The sequence below is a fragment of the Dipodomys merriami genome, unplaced genomic scaffold (assembly GCF_024711535.1).
Source record: "Dipodomys merriami isolate MVZ:Mamm:240054 unplaced genomic scaffold, mDipMer1.0.p SCAF_85, whole genome shotgun sequence".
Lineage (NCBI taxonomy): Eukaryota > Metazoa > Chordata > Mammalia > Rodentia > Heteromyidae > Dipodomys > Dipodomys merriami.
Window position 1 is genome coordinate 4758770 of NW_027206457.1, and position 19659 is coordinate 4778428.

The following is a 19659-nucleotide window of genomic DNA, read 5'->3' on the forward strand; positions in this document are numbered from 1 at the left end:
AGTTTTAATGTCAGTTTTATTTCTGTTCACTACCTCAAGAAAAAAAGATGAACTTTAGATGAAAGTGTATTATGATGATATGCAATAGCAATTACGAAGTTGGGCATCATTAGTTCAGATCAATGTAACAGGAATTTTCTGATGTCAATTTTGAGCTTTAAATATTACAGAGTTTGGTATCAAATACCTTTTTCTAGAATCCAATAAAGTAGGCATTATTGTATGCCCACAGAATAACTGATTACTATATAGCTCTCATTTTTTCCTATATTTTTCTTTTTATAGTTAGCATTAATATTCTCAGTATCTGTTCGTTTTCTCAAATACTACATACAGAAGTGCTGGAAAATTTCTCATTAAAAATACAACACTGTGATCTTATGAATCTGTACCTTATAATGTTTCAAATATGTTCATTTTATTTATTGTAAATTTTAACTTATTTTACTCAAAGCAACAGCAATGTGATTAATATTGAAAAATAGGGTCCAGTCATCAATTCAGTATTTCATGCACACAATGATCATAGAAAGAGTAGTCCACAGCAGCAGCAACAGCAGTAGTAGCAATATTACCTGGTAACTTGTTAGAAATGCCAGGTTTTCTCCTCTCTTAGAGCAGGGCATAACAATTAGCCCAATAAACATTCTCCAAGTGTCTGAATATACTTTAAACTTAAGTACAATACACCTGAAGTACATACCTTAGTGTAGAGCTTTTATACAGCATCCATTCCATGGGGTAGACCTCCCCCAGAATCCACAACAGAATAAAATTCAGAACTCTTCTAAGCTACACATGACATTTGAATCTACATTTCTTTTATGATTGAAAAAATGTTTGACAGATAACTTTTTTTTTTCCAGAAATCACAATTTATTAAGTTGGTGAGAACCACAGGAACAACGTTAGAAACCGTACCCAATGTAGGCCAAAACACCAAAAAAAAAAAAAAAAAAAAAAAAAAGTCTGTGAAGCTTGTGATTGTCGTGGGAGGTAGCAGCAGAGGGAAGCTGGTCTGCAGGCATGGTCAGCATGTATTCAAGGCGAGGAGCAGTGGTGATGGGTTTTCTGCCGGTGCACTTGAGCTCTGGTTTCTAGGCAGTCAATGCTGTTCTTCATTCACAGGGGGAAGGCATTTCCTCTGGGGTTGTCCTAACGGGGCAGGCAGCAAAGCACATCCTTACATCCTTTCAAAGAAACTCAAAACCCTCCTCTTAAGTTGCTTCCAGATGGAGCCTCTTCCATGAGCTGCAGGGCGCGGGAGAGGAGGGGTGCTGTCCTCCCTCTCTGGCTGTATGTTCCAGGCAGACATTTTGGATGCTGGCGGTCCTGAGGGCAGCTGGCTACTCTCCTCTGTGTCCCCCCCTGGGCCCTTCAGGTCAGATGATTTTGGACGTGGAGCAGCCGAGCCGAAGTCCCTCTTCCCCCGTTTGGGCCCTGTCCACGTATTGTATAGGATGCGGGGGAGAGAACCAGCCCTGCTGCCCACCTGCCTCTCCTGCTCAGGGGCTGGGCAGGTCAGTTCCTCCGGTTGGCCCATGGGGAGGGTAGTTGTTGCTGCTCTTGTTGCTGCAGCTGGAGTAGAGGGAGGCTTGCTGCCCTCAGTCTTCCACTCTGTATCAGTTATGCTGGGTCTCCACAGGAGACAGGGGAGGGACACTGACCTGGTGTGCCTGCCACCCTCCTGCTGCTGCTGCTTAGCACGCAGACAGACAGCGGGGTGGCGCACAGGAGCACTGGCTCTCTTGACCAGCACATTTTGGGAGGACGGATGTGCAGGAGAGGGGCAAGGCGGAGGCCCGGGAAGCGGGTACCACATCGGACGGATCAGGTCTTGGCCCTCATCTTGCTGCTCCTTGAGCATGCTGTAGGTTGCCCTCTTATTATTAAATGTTCTTCCTGACAGGGCTTCCCGCACCTCCTCTGGGTTAAATCCCATGTATGACACCATGATGTGCAGTATGGCGGGGTCTGGCTGGTTCAGAGCAGGCTGGCTGGGGCATGGTGAGGCTCCCTTAATTGTCTTGAACCAGGGATGGCGCATTATTTGCCACACCGTGGGCCGTCTCTTTGGATCGTACGCCATAAGGTATGCTAACATTCCTTGAAGTTCAGGGGAAAAAGATTTTCGTATTTTAAATTTACCACTTAAAACTTCTTTACTGAGGACAGCCCATGACTTGCCTTTATAGGGCACATCGCCCATGACCATATAGTACAACAACACCCCAAGGCTCCAGACGTCCACCTTGGGGCCCTGGTAGCTCTCCTGCCTGAACATCTCAGGGGCCAAATAGGCCATAGTTCCACACTGTCTGTCCAGCTGCTGCCCTGGCAGGAACCACGTACTCAATCCGAAGTCACATAGCTTGGCTGTGCCCCTGCTGTCTAGCAGTATATTTTCTGCCTTAAGGTCCCTGTGAGCAATGCCGTTGTCGTGGCAATATTTGACTGCCCTCAAGATCTGCCTAAACAGACCCCTGGCCTCGTCCTCTGCCAGCCTGTCCACCTTGTCCAGGTAGTCCACAAGGTCTCCTCTGTCCATATACTCTATAACCAAATACAACCTTTCTTCTGTTTCTACCTCCTCATAGAGCTTGATGATGTTCGGATGCTCCACAAACCTCAAAATGTCCAATTCGGTGGCAAAGAAGGTGCTGTCCAACTTTTCGAGGACCTTCACCGCCACCAGGGTGTCCGTGGGCAGGTGCTTGGCCAACTTTATGGAGGCAAAGCTCCCCTCACGGATGGTCCTCAGCACCTGGTAGTGAGCCCTGCGGAGGTCCTTCTTCGAGGAACTGGCCTCATGGCCCTCCCAGAACCTCGCCTCTCTACTCTGGCTAGTCATCCTACACAGCATCCTAGCAATGCTGTCTAGGGAGAAAGTGAATGAACAAAGAAAGAAAACACAACCAAATATAATCAAATACAACAGAGCAGAACAAAAACAATGAAATGGACAAAACAGAAAAAAATACAATAAAATACAATGGAATATAATGAAATAAAAGATAATAATGGAATAAAATGTAAGCAAAGTATAAGGTAATAACTATAATAAACACACTAAAAAGTAAATATAAATAAATAAAATGTAACTATTATCTAATATCTATCGTGAAACAAAATCTAATAGGAACGAAAAATAATGAACAAAATGCTTAAATGCTAGCTAACAAACCAACAAAAGTAAAAGAAAAAAAAACAAATAGTAAATTAAGAAAAAATAAGTAAATAAAACAAAAAACTAAAATAATAAAAGTAAAAGAAATAAAGTAAAAATGAAAAAGAAAATATAAAGAAAAAATTTAAAAATACAATTAAAACAACAAACAGGAAAACAAAAAAGGCAAAAAAATAAACCAAAAGTCCAAACGTCAAAGCCAATTCACAATCCCAATCCAAAGAACCGAAAACCGAAGCCAAATCAACAAACCAAATCCAAAACCCGAGAAATCACCACGCAACCACCCAACTAAACTCCAACCTTCAAACTACCTACAGAGAGTCCACCCGGCACCGACCCCTATATATACAGCCAGGGTTATGACCTCATAGTGATGTCTGTGATGTCAGAGACACCAAGTTACCAGCCTAGAAGGCACTTCTAAGTAGAAGTGTGTGCCTGGATTGACCTTTCACTCAGGGCCTGGGCACTGTCCCTTAGCTTTTACACTCAAAGTTGGTGCTCTACCAGTTGGGCCACAGTCCAAATTCTATCTTCTTGATGGTTCTTGGGAGATTATGGGCTCAGGAATTTCCAGTCCAGATTGCCTACAAAGGCAACCTGCTTAGCTAGGATGCCAGGCCTTAACCTGAAGCTTGCAAGACACTTTGAGTTCATTATAATTTGGGTGCAGTAATTCAAAATTTCTTAGTTGGTTGTATAGATTGATATAGAATATTTCTGTTAATTGCAATCTAATCAGAGTGTGGATGCTCATATGTATAATTCTGGCTGCTTGTAGGGTTAGAATTGGAAAGATAACAGTTGGAATCGGTTTTGGGCAAAATAGTTCATGAGAGTTCATGGCAAGGGAAGAAGCTGGCATTGTGGTACATGCCTCTCATCCCAGCTAAGCTGAAAAGTGAAAAAGAGGATGGTATTAAGGCTCTGTTATGACAAAAGCAAGTCCCTTTCTCAAAAGTCACCAGCACAAATTCAAATGACTGAAGGCTAGATTAGTGTCAGAAGAGAAGCCTGAGGTCAAACACTTCACCAAAACCTACACCGGTCCTGTTCTGCATTATGCATATTGTTTCTGCTTTCATATTGTCATTGCTCTTCTAGAATGACCACATATGGGCTATTTTGAGCATGTTACTTTTCATTCAGTCCAGATGAAGGCCAGACACACATGATATGCCATTTAGAACATATTCAGGTTCATTATGAACATTTTTCTACCTAGCTGACCCAAAGGTAATCCTTCAGGCTTTCCTAGAAGCGTATTAGTTTCCTCATCAAAAACAAAGGTGCTGGTGGCTCACGCCTATAATCCTAGCTACTTAGGAGGCTGAGATATGTGGATCACTGTTCAAAGCCAGGCCAGGCAGTGAAGTCCTGAGACTCTTAACTCCAATAAACCACTTGAAAACCAGAAATGGCTCTGTGGCTCAAGGTGTAGAGCAGTAACCTTGAGCTGAAGAGCCCAGGGATAGCGCCCAGGCCCAAAGTTCAAGCCCCAAGACAGACCAAAAACAACAACAACAACAACAACAACAACAAGGGGATCCATGGCTCAAGCATGTAATCCTAGCAAGTTAGGAGACTGACCAGCTGACAGTCACTGTTCCAGCCATCCCAGGCAGGAAAAGCCAGGGGACTCTTGTCCAGTTTGCCATCTGAGAATGAGAAGTGTCACTGTGTGTCACATTGGAAGACTGCTGGCCTTGAGCAAACTACTCTAAGACAGAGCTCTGGCTCTGAGGTCAAGACCAATGACCGACCAAAAAAAAACCCAAACAATCAAAACAAAACAAAACCAAGGGAGCCCAAAGAGAGGGGTGTGTGTGTGTGTAGCTCAACAGATTCAGCCTTAAATACACTAATTACCAAACCTCAAATCTTGTCAACAGTAGAATGACCAGTATATGGGTCCTTCAGAAATGAATAATGACAATGCTTTCAGACAGACTGAGGAATTTATTCTTACCTATTTATTTGCCTTGAAAAAATGGGATTCTCGTGGTGAAAAGCTCATGCTGAGCTTTTCCTTAGAGGTCTGAAGAAAGGACTGTGCGGGAGTGAGGGGCAGGGGAGGATGTAGTTGTGGAGATGGGAGGTAAGGGATGGTAGGGGGAAAACAAAGGAGGAGGCAATAATGCTTGAAAAGAAATGCACTCATTACCTTGCTCATGTGATTTTAATCCCTCTGTATGGTATTTTCAAAATAAAAAACATTTAAAAAAGAAAGGGTCTGGGAAGGTGGCTCAGTGGTAGAGCACTTGCCTTGCATGCCTGAGGCCCTGGGTTTGATTCATCAGCACCACATAAACAAAAAGAAAAAAAAGCTGGAAGCAGCACTGAGGCTCAAGTGGTAGAGAGCTAGCCTTGAGCTGAGGAGCTGAGGGACAGTGCCCAGGCCCCACGACCAGACCCCCACACCCCCCAAAAAAAGGAAGACTGTGGCAGAGGTATGGAAATGACTGTTTCGGCAATATAGGCCTCTTTTTCTTTGCTACATAAAAAAGCAACTCACCAAAACTGTAAACAGTTGTGTATTAAGATACCAATTGTATGCACTTGGCAGCTTATAACTTCACTCATAAGAATGAAACCCAGGGCCTGAAACCTATCACACAGCCTGTGCCCAGACCTCACCCTAAAATGCTTTTTGGTTTTTTTTGGTTTCCTGAGTGGTTTATTGGAGGTAAGAGTCTCACAGAGGGCTGGGAATGTGGCTCAGTGGTAGAGTGTTTGCCCTTCCATGCATGAGGCCCTGAGTTCAATTCCTCAGCACCACGTCAGCAAAAAGGAAAAAGCCAGAGTGGCACTGTGGCTCAAGTGGTAAAGCGCTAGCTTTGAGCTGAAAAGCTGAGGGACAGTGCCCAGGCCCAGAGTTCAGGCTCCACGACTGGCCCCCAAAAAATGTCTCACTGAGTTTCCTGCCCGGGCTGGCTTTGAACTGTGATCCTCAGATCTCAGCCTCCTGAGTAGCTAGGATGACAGGCATGAGCCACCAGCACCCAGCCTAAAATGCTTTTTTTTTGTGGGGGGGAGGGGAAGTTAGCAGGACGTTTCTTTTCTTTCTTTTTTTTTTTTATTGTAAAGATAGTATACAGAGGGTTACAGTTACATGAGTAAGGTAATGAGTATACTTCCCATTGAGCATTCTTACCCCCTCCATTGTTTTCCCCCTACCATCCCTTCCCTCCCTACCTTTCCCGAGGTTCTTTTTTTTTTTTTTTGATTGTGATTACATAATTTCCCAAATTTCACAGTATTGTGGAATAATGATGCTCATTTAAAGTCACAAGTTCATTCTAACTTTCCTGGAGCAAATTGTCTATCACAGTCTATAACATATAACGGTGTACACGTTATACACCATACATGTGATCAGCAGCATGGGAATATTTAGTAGTGGTTCTGCCAGATGAGTGGGAGTTCTTTGTTTCTTAAGTCCTGTTAGTTAGCATCCACTTATCAGGGAGACCATGTACCGTTTGTCTCTTTGCTCTTGGCTTACCTCGCTCAACATGATTCCTCTAGCTCCATCCATTTCCCTGCAAATGCCATTATTTTGTCATTTCTAATGGCTGCATAATATTCCATTGTGTATAGATACCACAATTTTTGGATCCATTCATCCGTGATTGGGCATCAGGGTTGTTTCATATCCTAGCTATTGTAAACAGTGCTGCAATAAACATGGAGGTGCACGTGTCCTTGTATATTGGTTCCTGTTGTTCAGGATAGATGCCTAGAAGTGGTATGACTGGGTTGTAAGGGAGGTCAATCTTTAGCTTTCTAAGGACCCTCCAGACTGCATTCCAAAGTGGTTGTATAAATGTACATTCCCACCAACATTGTAATAAGGTTCCTCTTTCTCCACATCCCCTCCAGCATTTGTCGTTGGCTGATTTGCGGATGTGGGACATTCTGACTGGGGTAAGGTGGTATCTCAGGGTTGTCTTTATTTGCTTTTCCTTCACCACCAGGGATGATGAACATTTCCTCATGTGTTTCTTTGCCATTTTTATTTTTTCATTTGAGAAGTCCCTCTTTAGTTCCCTTGTCTATTTAGTAATTTGTTTGTTAGGTTTGGGAGGGATTAGTTTCTTGAGTTCCCTGTATATACAGGATGTTAACCCCTTGTCTGATATATTGCTGGTAAATATTTTTTCCCAATTAGTTGGTTGTCTTTCTACCTTGGTTGCAACAGATTTAGCTGTGCAGAAGCTTTTTATTTTAAGGTAGTCCCATTTGTCGAGTCTCTCTCCAATTTTTTGTGACCCTGGGAAGTTCCTTCCCGTGCCTATTAGTTCAAGTGTCTCTCCTACTCTGTCATGCAATAGTTTCAGAGATTCAGGTTTAATGTTAAGGTCTTTAATCCATTTTGAGTTGATGTTGATGTATGGTGATAGGCTGGGGTCCACTTTTAGTTTTCTGCATGTGGCCAACCCAGTTTTCGCAGCACCAGTGGTTGAAGAGGCTGTGTTTCTTCCATTGTATGTCTTTGGCTCCTTTGTCAAATATCAGCTGGCTGCAGGCCTGTGGATTTATTTCTGGATCTTCTATTCTGTTCCATTGGTCTTCGGGTCTGTTCTTTTGCTAGTACCATGCTGTGGTCGTTATTATAGCTCTATAATAGAGTTTGAAGTTCGGCATGGATAGCCCTCCCATATTGTCTTTATCCCCTAGAATTGTTTTGGCTATTCTAGGTCTTTTGTTGTTTCATAAGAATTTTTGGACTGTTTTCTGTATTTCAGTGATGTACGTCATTGGGATTTTAATAGGAACTGCACTGAATTTGTGTATTAATTTTGGAAGTATTACCATCTTTACTATATTAAATCGGCCTATCCAAGAGCATGGGAGGTCTTTCCATTTCCTCGTGTCTTCTGCAATTTCTTTCTTTAACTTTTTATAGTTTTCATTACATAGTTTTTTACATCTTTGGTTAGGTTAATTCCTAATTATTTTATTTTTTGGGAGGTTATTGTGAATGGAGTTGTTCCCTTTATTTCCCTCTCTTCTTGTACATTGTCAGTGTACAGGAAGGCAACTGATTTTTATGGGTTTATTTTGTATCCTGCTACTTTATTGAAGTGATTTATGGTTTCTAAGAGTTTGGGGATGGAGTTTTTGGGATCGTGAAGGTATAGTATCATGTCGTCTACAAAAAGGGATAGTTTAACTTCTTCTTTCCCTATGTGGATCCCTTTAATGTCTTTTTCTTGCCTTATTGCCCTGGGTAAGGGTTCCCGGACTATATTGAAGAGTAGACACAGCGGGCATCCTTGCCTTGTTCCTCATTTTAGGAGAATTGGTTGTAGCTTTTCCCCATTAAGTATAATATTGGCTATTGGTCTGTCATAAACGGCTTTCATTGTTTTTAGAAATGTTCCTTCTATTCCTATTTTCTCCAGAGCTTTTAGCATGAATGAGTGTTGAATTTTATCAAAGGCCTTTTCTGCATCTGTGGCGATAATCATGTGATTCTTGACCTTGGCTCTGTTGATGTGTTGGATTACATTTATTGACTTACATATGTTAAACCATCCCTGCATCTCTGGGATGAAGCCTACCTGGTCATAGTATATGATTTTTTTTATGTGTTTCTGGATTCTGTTAGCTAGAATCTTGTTAAGGATCTTTGCATCTGTGTTCATCAAGGAAATTGGCCTGTAATTCTCCTTTTTGGTTGGTCTTTGCCTGGTTTGGGGATGAGTTGGTATTGGTTTCGTAGAATGAGTTTGGGATAGCTCCCTCCTTCTCTGTTTCTCTGAAGAGTTTGAGGAATATGGGTATTAGTTCTTCTTTAAAGGTCTTATAGAATTCTGCTGTGAATCCATCTGGTCCTGGGCTTTTTGTTTTGTTGGAAGACTTTTGATAGCTTCCTGTATCTCGTTGTAGGATATTGGCTTATTTAATTGGTTTACTTCTTTGTTCAGTTTGAGGAACTTGTATATCTCTAAAAATGCATCCATTTCTGCCAGGTTTTCTTCCTTTAGAGAGTATAACTTTTGAAAGTAGTCCGTTAGAATTGTTTGGATATCTTGGGTACGTGTTGTGATTTTTCCCGTGGCATCCCTAATCCTGTTAATATGGGTTTCCTCTCTTCTTTTTTTAATTAATCTTGCCAACGGGCCATCAATTTTGTTTATTTTCTCAAATAACCAGCCTTGTGTTTGGTTTATTTTGGCTATAATTTTCTGATTTTCTAATTGGTTAATCTCTGCTCTTAATTTGGTTCTCTGGCTTCATCTAGTAACTTTAGGTTCCTTTTTTTCTTCTTTATCTAGCTGTTATAATTGCAACATGAGATTATTTATTTGGTCTGTCTCCATTCTCTTGATGTGGGCACTGAGGGTAATAAATTTGGCCTTCAGGACTGCTTTTGCAGTGTCCCACAAGTTTCTTTGTGAGGTGTTTTCATTTTCATTGAGTTGTAGGAAATGCTTTATTTCTTCTCTGATCTCTTCCATTACTCAGGCATTGCTAAGGAGTGTGCTGTTCAATTTCCATGTATTAGAGAAATTTCTGTGGTATGCTTTGTTATTGAGAACTAGCTTGATTCCACTGTGGTCGGTTAGGATACAGGGGATTATGTCCATCCCTTTGTATTTGCTTAAGTTCCTTGCATGAACTATGATATGGTCTATTTTGGAGAAAGTTCCATGAGCTGCTGAGAAGAATGTGTACTGTGTTGTTTTAGGTTGAAATACTCGGTAGATGTCAGTGAATTCCGCTTGAAGTATGGCCTCACTTAATTCGGAAGCTTCTTTGCCAATCCTCTGGTTGGTAGACCTGTCCTTTGGTGAGAGTGGTGTGTTAAAGTCTCCTAGTATTATAGTATTGTGATCTATTTTATTCTGTAAGTTTGAGAGCATTTGTTTAACATATCTCTGCGAACCAATATTTGGGGCATATAAGTTGATGATGGTTATATCCTCTTCTGTATTAATATGTTCCCTGTATTAATATGTAGTGTCCGTCCTTGTCTTTCTGTACTGATTGTCTTTTTTTTCCCTAGGGCTGAGAACCGAACCCAGGGCCTTGCGCACACCAGGCGGGTGCCCTTCCACTGGGCTAAACCCCCAGCCCCTTCTGTACTGATTTTAATGAAAAGTTTATTTTGTCGGATATAAGGATAGCTACACCTGCTTTCTTACTGGGGGCATTTGATTGGTAGATCCTTTTCCAACCCTTTACTCTGAATTTGTTTGTATGTTTGGCTGAGAGGTGGGTCTCCTGAAGGCAACAGATGGATGGGTCTTGTTTTCTGATCCAGTCTGCAGTTCGTTTTCTTTTGATTGGCGAATTAAGCCCATTAATATTAAGAGAAAGTATAGAGAGATGCATTGTTGTCCCTGTCATTCCGTTTTCCTAAGTTTTTCTTCTTTCATTTCCTCCTGTGCTTGCTCAGTTAGACTTTGATTAATGCCTGTCTGGGGTAGGTCCCAGTTCCTGGCTGCTTTCTTCAGGTTGTGTTCCCCCTCTTAGAATTCTTTGTAATGCTGGCTTAATGTTTATGTATTCATTTAGTTTTTCTTTGCTATTAAAAATTTTCTGTTCTCCATCGAATGTGAATACTAACTTTGCCGGGTATATCATCTGGGTTGGCAGTTATTGGCTCTCAGGGCTCAGATGGTACTTTCCCAGGCCTTTCTTGTGTTCACTGTTTGTGTGGAGAGATCTGCAGTGATTCTAATTTTTTTCCCATTGTAGTATAGTTCCTTCTTCATTTTTGCTGCATGTAAGATTGTTTCCTTATTATTCAGATCTATCATTTTTACTATAATGTGTCCCAAAGTGTTTCTCCTGGGATCTTGCTTGTTGGGTGTTCTATATGCTTCTGTTATGTAGGTAAGATTTTCTTTTTTGAGGTGGGGAAAATTTTCACCGATTATCTTGTTGAATAGGTGTTGCATTCCCTTGCTCTGAAATTCCTCACCTTCATCCACTCCAATTATACGAAGGTTAAATTTCTTAGCATTATCTGCTTGCTCTTGAATTTCCCTTTGGCTTAATTTGAGTGATTTTTCCATATCTGTCACTTTTTGGTCCAGTTGGTGTATTCTGTCTTCTGTATCTTACACTCTACCTTCCATTTCGTTCACTCTGTTGACCGTGGCTTCTATTGTGGTTTGCATGGAGGAAATGGATACCTTTATGGATTCAATGTTGGTTCTCCGTGAGATCAGTATGTATTACCTCTAATTTGGCATTTATCTCACTTCTTACTGAGGTTTGTGCAGCTTCTATTTTTGCATGCATCTCTTCTTTGATATCCTGTATCTCTTTTGATAGTTCATCCTTGTGCTCTTTCAATTTCTGATCTATTTCTTGCTTTATTTCTTGAGTCATTGCCTCCAGCAACCCTTGGATGTAGCTTTTGTCTTCCATTCCTGCTTTGCTCCCACTGTGCTCTCCCCTGCGTGGCTGCTGGCTATTGAGGATAGCTTGCTATCCTGGGTGGTGATAAACCTTGTAATTGTTCTCTGTGATTTTCGCATGGGGGTTCAGGAGACTAATCTGCAATTTTGTTTTGGTGTGTCTGTCTTTGGTTGGTTGCTGATTCTGTATTGGTAGAGAGAGTCTGTGGCTGATCTGGGTTCTGTTGGGGGCCTACCTCCAGCTGTTGGACTGACCTACTTAGGATTCTCGGCTCTCTGCTTTAGATCCCTGGCAATTCCCGCCTTTGGAAGGGTTTAGCAGCCTGCACTGCTCGTGTTTGCTCCTATGGGTGCTCTTGGCAAGATCAGATGCTCTGGATGCACTCTCCCAGATGCTGGAGTCTGCTATGGGCTCCTGATGTTTTTTTGTTTGTTTGTTTTGGGCTGGTTGTGGGCCTGAACTCTAGGTTTGGGTGCTGTCCCTCAGCTCTTCAGCTCAAGGCTGGCACCCTACCATTTGAGCCACAGCACCACTTCTGACCCTTTTTGCTTTTGTGATGCTGAGGAATCAGATCCAGGGCCTCATGCATCCAAGAATATCTCTCTACTTCTGATCCGCCTTATCAGCCTGAGCTCCTGCCTACTATCAGGTGCTGGTGGCCTGTGTTGCCCAATTCCCAGCCTAGAATATATGGGTGGAGTTTTGGTGGGGTTTGGGCTTCTCTTGTCCTGAGCCTCCAGGTCTTTTGTTGTCATAGGCGTGCTTCACAGGGGGTTCAGTTCCCTGTTTTTCTCCCCTCTGCTTAGGTGTATGCTCAGCTTTCGACTCCAGTTGGGAGGAGTTGGTTGTGTTGTTCAGGCGCCAGATCCCTAGGCCTGGTTGCGGCCCCCGCCTGGAGCGCGCTCCTTGAGCCTGTGCTGCTGTGTATACCACCTAGGTTATGCAGCCTGGGGTACACAGTTCAAATTTCTTCTATTGTTGGTTGTCTTGACCCAGGGGCGCTGTTCCTGGCTTGGGCATTTAAGCTCCCTTCCAGGGGCACTCTTGCTCTAGCCTGGCCAATGGAGTGTGCTCCAATGGGCTGGTGGAGCTCTCGAACAGTTCCCAGTTTTAGTGGGTCCCGTGGTCCAGGTGTTGGGGTAGGGAGTCTGGGTCAGAGACTGGGGATTCCCTCCAGTTCTGCTCTCCCTTGAGGGATACACGGTCGCCTGTGGGGTACTCACCCTGGAGCTGGTTGTTTCTGTGTGGTGTAGGTCGTCAGTTGCTGTTGCAATCCGAGTTCAGTTGGGGTGGTTGCGGGCTGGGCTGGGCGGTGGTGGCTCTGTGTGATTCTTTTCTGTCTCTGCCACTGTCGAAGCTGTCAGGTCCAGTGTCCACGCTAGGCACCTTCTGCGCGGGTGATCTGCAGGCAGCCCCCTGTGCCTCTGGGACCCTGGCGGCCCCCGCCGGATCATTGTTTTCGGCGGGTCTGACACTGGTGCCTTAGGCGGCTTCTGCGTGGGTGATCTGCAGGCAGCCCCTTGTGTCTCAGGCACCCTGGCGGCCCTGGCCGGGTTGTCGCAATGGACGGGTCTGACACCTGTACCTCAGGCGGCTTCTGCATGGGGTGTCTGCAGACAGCTCCCTGTGTCGCGCTGCCGGTGCTGGATGGCTTTGGCAGGATGGAGCCTCTCTGCTCAGGTGGGAGAGTGAGGGGTGGGGATGGGGATCTTCGTGGAGACTCCTGGCTGGTAGGTTTCTCTGTTTGTGGTGATCAGTGGGTCTGCAAATTGGTAACTCAAGTGGCTTCTGTGCAGGTGATCTGCAGGCCGGCCCCTGTGTCTCTACGGCTCCAGCAGCCCCCGCCGGGCCGGGTGGCTGCGGCTTGGCGCGCTGCCGCGTGGCCAGTGAAAGTTAGGGAGAGGTCTTCGCTCTTCTCTGTTCTGAAATTCTATTCCTCTCTTTCTTTTTTGTTATTTTCCACCTCCTGTTTTTCTCTGAGTGTTCATCTTTTTGTTGTTGTTGGTCTCTTGGGGAGATTAAGCGTTGGAACTCAAACTCTCTTTTTGGTTGGGGAGAGCTGTGGCATTTCCCTATTGCCCTGTCGCCATCTTGGTCCCCCCTCCGACAGATAACTTTTAAAGAAATGGCAAAAATCTGTATATACACTAATTCAAAACATAGTCATAAGCACCAAATAAAATGGTTTCCAATCTTTTCATCAAGAATAGCTTATTGAAAGATTTCCCCAAATGTAGTAGATTTAAATTTTAAATGAGGAAATCTAAAGCTATCAATCAGAGTTTATAATCATCATAAGATAACCATGTTGAAACCTTACAATGAAAGTAACAATACCTTTTAAAAGCTTTGCCTAAGCCAGGCATGGTGGCTCATTCCTGTAAACACAGCTACAAAGACCAAGAGTGGGACTTCAATGCCAGGCTAGACACATGTGCAGATGATTCCAATGATGTGACTAATGGTTCTGTCCAGCCTTGGAGAAATGTGAGGCCCTAGCTGAAAAATAACTAAGCACAAAGGATTGAGGTATACCTTAGCAGGTTATGTACTGTCTAGCAAACATAAGGCCCTGAGGTCCACACTCCAGTATGAAAAGAACAACAATTTTGTTTAACCTAAACATCTAATTAAGGGAATAAGTCCATCTTCCAAATATACACACAAGTACACAATAAAATGAGCAGTAAGTATCATATATAAAAGTAAATATGTGGTTGACTCATGCCTATAATCAGGGCTACTTAGGGACTGAGAACAGAAGTATCACAGTCTCATGACAGCGTGGACAGGAAAAGTTCAGGAGATCTCCTTTTCAATCTGTAGCTGATAGCATCCAGACCAAAGTGTGTATGAATGCATGTAAGAGGGGGCTTCAGGTATTACACTAAGCCACAGACATACTACAGAAAAGAATGTGGAGTGTTTGGGTAAAGGGATGTAATAATACCAGACTGTCTAAGACAGAAAAAGGAGAAGAGCATCCATCAAAAGGGCAAACCTGTCTCAGATTCTACATGTTCACTGCTGAGGAGTGGAAAGGGGTGTTGTGAAGATCACCCCAAGCCGAAAACCTTTGGAGTGAATCCACGGGCTAGAATCACAGCAAACAAATGCCAAAACAAAGAATCTATCAGATAATGTTTCAGCCCTTGTATGTACATTTTTAATGGCTGCTTATATGAAGTGCTCCCAAACAGACTTTATGTAAATATACATGTATGGGGGAAAAAATGGGCATAATTTTCCCTATTCTCATAAAGTACAACTAAAAATCTTGTACATTACATATAAAACAAACATAAAAAGGCTGAGAAAGGTTTGGAGAAGGTAGGGTTAGCTATGAACTTCAGTACTCTAGGAACAACATTGTGTTAAATTCCTTGGGTTTCTATTTGCATCATTTATACTAGACCAAGAGACAAAGAACTGAGAAATACCAGCAGGTACATAGAAAAAGAAAAATGACCAGTAACAGCACTTCTGTCTAGCTAAAAGGACTGGGAAAAAGGAAGCCTAGTACAATACAAAAATTTTAGATAGTCACTGAGAAACATTACTATAAAAAGATTCTCACACATTCCACAAGGTATCATGTTCAACCACTCTCACTCAGCCATGGTGATGCCAGAGAGGGATGAGGATGAAGCCAATAGATGATTAGAAATGATTCCCTCCCACCAATTCACATTCATTAGTATCAGCAGAAACTACATGGAGAACCTAGGCTTCTACAATAAGTAATCTTTTTCCTACAGTGATGTGTCACATAAATGAGTCAAGAACATGACTTTTCTCCAATCATATAAATAAAAGCCAAATATACAATAATGAGACATTTCTATTCTCCATGGCTAAAGAAGTATCATTGGAGGTCAACAAGGAAGACAGAACTAAAGAGAAGTCTCCATCTTAAATTTTAAGAAAAACTTCAGAATTATACGCATATTTGACAGTAATGAGGTGACGTATTTTCCCCATTCCTTTGCCAAAAAGTAGTGTTAAAATATGTGGATCTTCAAGAGAAAGTTGAAAGTCAGTCTCATAGTACAACATCAATTTCTACAGAATTCATCAAAAGGACAAACATTTATAATTCATTTTATGAAGGTACTATTACTCGGACATCAAAAGACAAAGAACTCAGAGAGAGAACTGTTGACCAAATTATTCCTCTGGAATATAGAATTTCAAATCCTGAAATATGCATTAACAAAATGCAATAGCATTTAAAATGAGTTATAATGAACAAGTAGGATTTATTTTAGGTACAACCCTAAAATAAAGGCTCAATTAGTATAATTGCATATCAGCAGGCTAAAGAAGGAAATTCATACGATTATATCGACCACTGGGGAAAAGCATCTAGAAAATCATAATATGTATCATGACAAAAACTCTCAGAAAAATAGCATAAAGGGAAATTATTTGACCAACAGATACTGTATAGTTAATCATACATTTAATGGTCAAGAAAGACTTAAATTCTTTTTCCTAAAGTTGGGGAGAAAGTACAAATCTCTGTTCTTTACAACTGCTACTTCACATAATACTGCAAGTTCTAGGAAGCCTAATAGGTCAAAAAAACTAAAACTGCCTCATTTGGAGATGACATGATTATCTATGTGAAGAAATCCCAAAGGATTCTATTAAAGTGATCTTTAATTAGGGATGTATTTATTTAATAGATCTATTGTGTTCATAGAACCTAAGACTCAATATAATAGATGTCAAATCCCAACAAAATCCCAAAATATTTTACACACACAGAAAAGATTATTGTAAAATTGGTATGGAAAATGAAAGGAATTACAATAGGTGTAACAACTTGGGAAGCTAAGAATGACATAGGAAGAATAAATCTATTCCATTACAAGACTTATATGGCTATAGTAACCAAGCCTCTGTGGTATTAGTGGAGGCATGGTCATAGAACTCAGAATCAGATGCACATCATTATGCCCATTTCAATTTTGTATAGCTAAACATGTTTCAGTAGATGAAATTGGAGTCTTTATTACCGAAAAGGTGATGAGCAGGGGGGTTACAATTACATAAGTAAGGTAATGAGTACATTTGTTTTTAATCATTGTTACCCTATCCTTCATTATCTCCCACTTACTCTTCCCTATTTCCCTCTTCCCCAAGTTGTAAGGATCTTATCCCACATAGTGTCAAGTGAGTATCAATGTTACATAGGTCCATCCAGTGTCCTGCTGTTTCTGTGATTCCCATTCCCTTCCACATATCAAACAATCTTACATACAAAACACATGTACCAAAAACTAAGAGACATAGTATTACTATGTCCTCTGTAGTTTTTTTTCTCGTTTCTCTTTATTTCCTTATATTGGAGTCCTATGTACAAAGCAATTGGGTTATTGGGATTCCCTGTTAAGAATATTATAGACAGTAAAGTCCTGTTTGTGATCATTCGGGTAAATGCCAAAAGTGGGATTGCTGGGTCAAAGGGGAGCTCTATGTGGAGTCTTTTGAGGAACCTCCATACTACTTTCCAAAGTGGTGGGACAAGTTTACACTTGCCCCAACAATGCAGTAAGGTTCCCTTCTGTCCACATCCCCTCCAGCATCTGTTGTTATTAGAGTTTTTGATTATAGCCATTCTAACTGGGGTGAGGTGGTATCTCACAAATAAGACCAGAGTATAGCTAACAGCACAACTATGTTTATTGCAGCATTATCTACCATAGCTAAGATATGGAATGAACCCAGATGCCCCTCAGTAGATGAATGAATCAAGAAAATGTGGTATATATACACAATGGAATTCTGTGCCTCCATCAGAAAGAATGACATTGCCCCATTTATTAGGAAATAGAAAAACTTGGAAAAAATTATATTAAGTGAAGTAATCCAGGCCCAAAGAAACAGGTCCCATGGTTTCCCTTATTTGCAATAACTAGTATACTTCTGAGACAAGCAGAAAAGGTCAGATAAGATGATGTTAGGCAAAATGAACTCCAAGATAAGGACACAAGTGGTTTTTTCTTTCTTGCTATTGCTTCTAACATATTTATAAGGTGATTGGTTTTTGCTTTGTATGTCCCTACCCATGGCATAACCCCTGTTTTCACTGTATTTGATGTTGGTATAATTTAGGGAGAGGAAGGGAAAAAACAAATTGTTTAAATAGGGATACAGGTGGACCCATTGCAACAATGAGATGTACAAGATGCTATGTCGAAAATGAACTTTACAACTTTGGAGGAGGGGCAGGTGGAGGGGGGGCATGGGGAGGAATATAGTTAATTATGAGCCACTGGCGCCTGGCTAATGTCATCTTATATACAGTACTTTCCTGAGCAATAAAATTTTGTACATTTCCAATCGTGAACTGTGTGGTCTCATTGCCCGTCGATTCTCGGACTCCATAGAAGAATGAACTGAGAACTAAAGCTAAACTTTTCTTTAAAAATAGCAGACCTCACCTCTATTACTTTTCCCTCTTTTAGATGTGAAATTGAATTCTCCTTGAATGGGCAAGAAGACAAGAAAATATATAGCATGACTGATGAAAGGAAATTGTCCCTGTGTTTTGGGGTAATAACAGACCTACCCTAGACCCTTTCTCACTTTGTTTTTATTAATGATGACACTCATCCTCAACCCCTTGTATCCATGATTTTGGGTAGAAGACTCACACTCAATACCTTGTCTCAGTGCCTGAACTTAACAAATGATTAGGGGTTCTTAGGTGATGTGCCTAATGGTTCAAGTAGGATTTTCCCCAGCTGAGAGGCATAAATATGCCAGGTATAGGATCACCATTCTGAGGTTTTTCTGTTCTCATCTCCTGCAAGTCAAGTGGGAAGTCCTCTTTGTTTTCCTATTTTTTCTAACTTCTATTTGCTAAATAGATCCTTGTAAACTTAAGCAAGAAAAAAATGTTGCCATAAAATTAGAATACAAAAAGGGTCCATTTTTCTAACTTTTATTCTATTTGTTAATTAAATCCTTGCTAAACTTTAAAAAATGACCTCCTAGCCATAAAATTAGAATACAAAAAGGTAATAAATTACTACCTTCAGCCACCAGCTATAATTGCTTATCCAAGCACTATATTATGGGTTAGCATGTAGATCACAAGTCTTACAGAGAAACTGAATGTTATGTTTTATTGAAGAATATGAGAATCTGTAGTAAGAATCAAAATCAGAAATAAAACATAGAAATCAATACACTGAAGGAAATCTGATATGCAGTGTGTATACAACAGCAGAGAAAAGAAAGAGAAATTAATTTGCTGAGCAGAGAGGCCAAGCTATGGATTATGGTGAAAGGTGAAAAGCATAAACTGACACCTAAGGACTTGTCCCTTCTAGCATCCATTTATGGTTCTGAGTACAATACTTAAGCCTTAATTTTAAGTGACTTCCATTTGCATAATAAGAAGAAAAACTGTGTTACAAATTAACACAGAAACAAGTTTCAACCCTATGCTTGATTTTTTATTCATATTCAAATTCCACACACTTCATCAACAACAACAACAAAACACTTTCAGAAATCAAAATATTACCTGGAATGTAGCTCTGTGCTGCCATTATTATATTTGCTTCCTCTTTCCCAGACACCAAAGTCAGGCACCCGATAAACTCTTTCTACACAAAATACAAGGTTTTGAATAAAAGAGACCTGAAAGAAAAGAATCAAAACATAAGGATATTAGATACCATTTGAAATTCAAATGCCTAATTGCCTCTCAACATATTTTTAACATGTTGGTTGAAATTGTGATTATATTGAATTTTGGGATGTAAAGCTTACTTGCAGAGTGGGTGACTTGATTGCTTGATTTGGACTCTACTACTTGAAGATATATCTCCACACTGGCTTTTGATTGATTACTCTGAAGAGGGAATCACAGACTTCTGCCTGGATTGGCTTTGAACTGAGATTCCCAGATTTCAGTCTCCTGAGTAACTAGGCATATAGGTATGAGCCACCTGCACTTAACAGCACCACCTGCATTTCCTAAAGTGGGCTACAGGTGTGGTCTGCAGGGTATTTTGTTATTGGGGTTCGAGGTTTTGTTTGCTTTGTTTTGTCATTTATTTACTTATGGAAGG

At 41.3% G+C, this 19659-nt stretch overlaps 2 protein-coding genes across 6 annotated transcripts in view; both read right to left on the minus strand.

Annotated features, from left to right (window-relative positions):
• Positions 1 to 19659, minus strand: part of Phkb (phosphorylase kinase regulatory subunit beta) — a 203936-nt gene that overhangs the window by 126122 nt on the left and 58155 nt on the right. For all 5 annotated transcript variants that reach the window (XM_070011934.1, XM_070011937.1, XM_070011933.1 and 2 more), the window contains one exon: positions 19110 to 19225. In XM_070011934.1, the coding sequence (XP_069868035.1) occupies positions 19110 to 19225 (116 nt within the window). The remainder of the gene's footprint in view (positions 1 to 19109; positions 19226 to 19659) is intronic.
• On the minus strand, positions 1162 to 2986 carry LOC138820251 (sperm motility kinase 4A-like). The gene has a single exon (XM_070011938.1). The coding sequence runs from the start codon at positions 2861 to 2863 to the stop codon at positions 1184 to 1186; it is 1680 nt and encodes a 559-aa protein (XP_069868039.1). The 5' UTR covers positions 2864 to 2986; the 3' UTR covers positions 1162 to 1183.

What these genes read in the sequence shown, in the direction of transcription:
- LOC138820251 (XM_070011938.1), bottom strand. Translation starts at nt 2,863, where the DNA reads ATGCTGTGTAGGATGACTAGCCAGAGTAGAGAGGCGAGGTTCTGGGAG.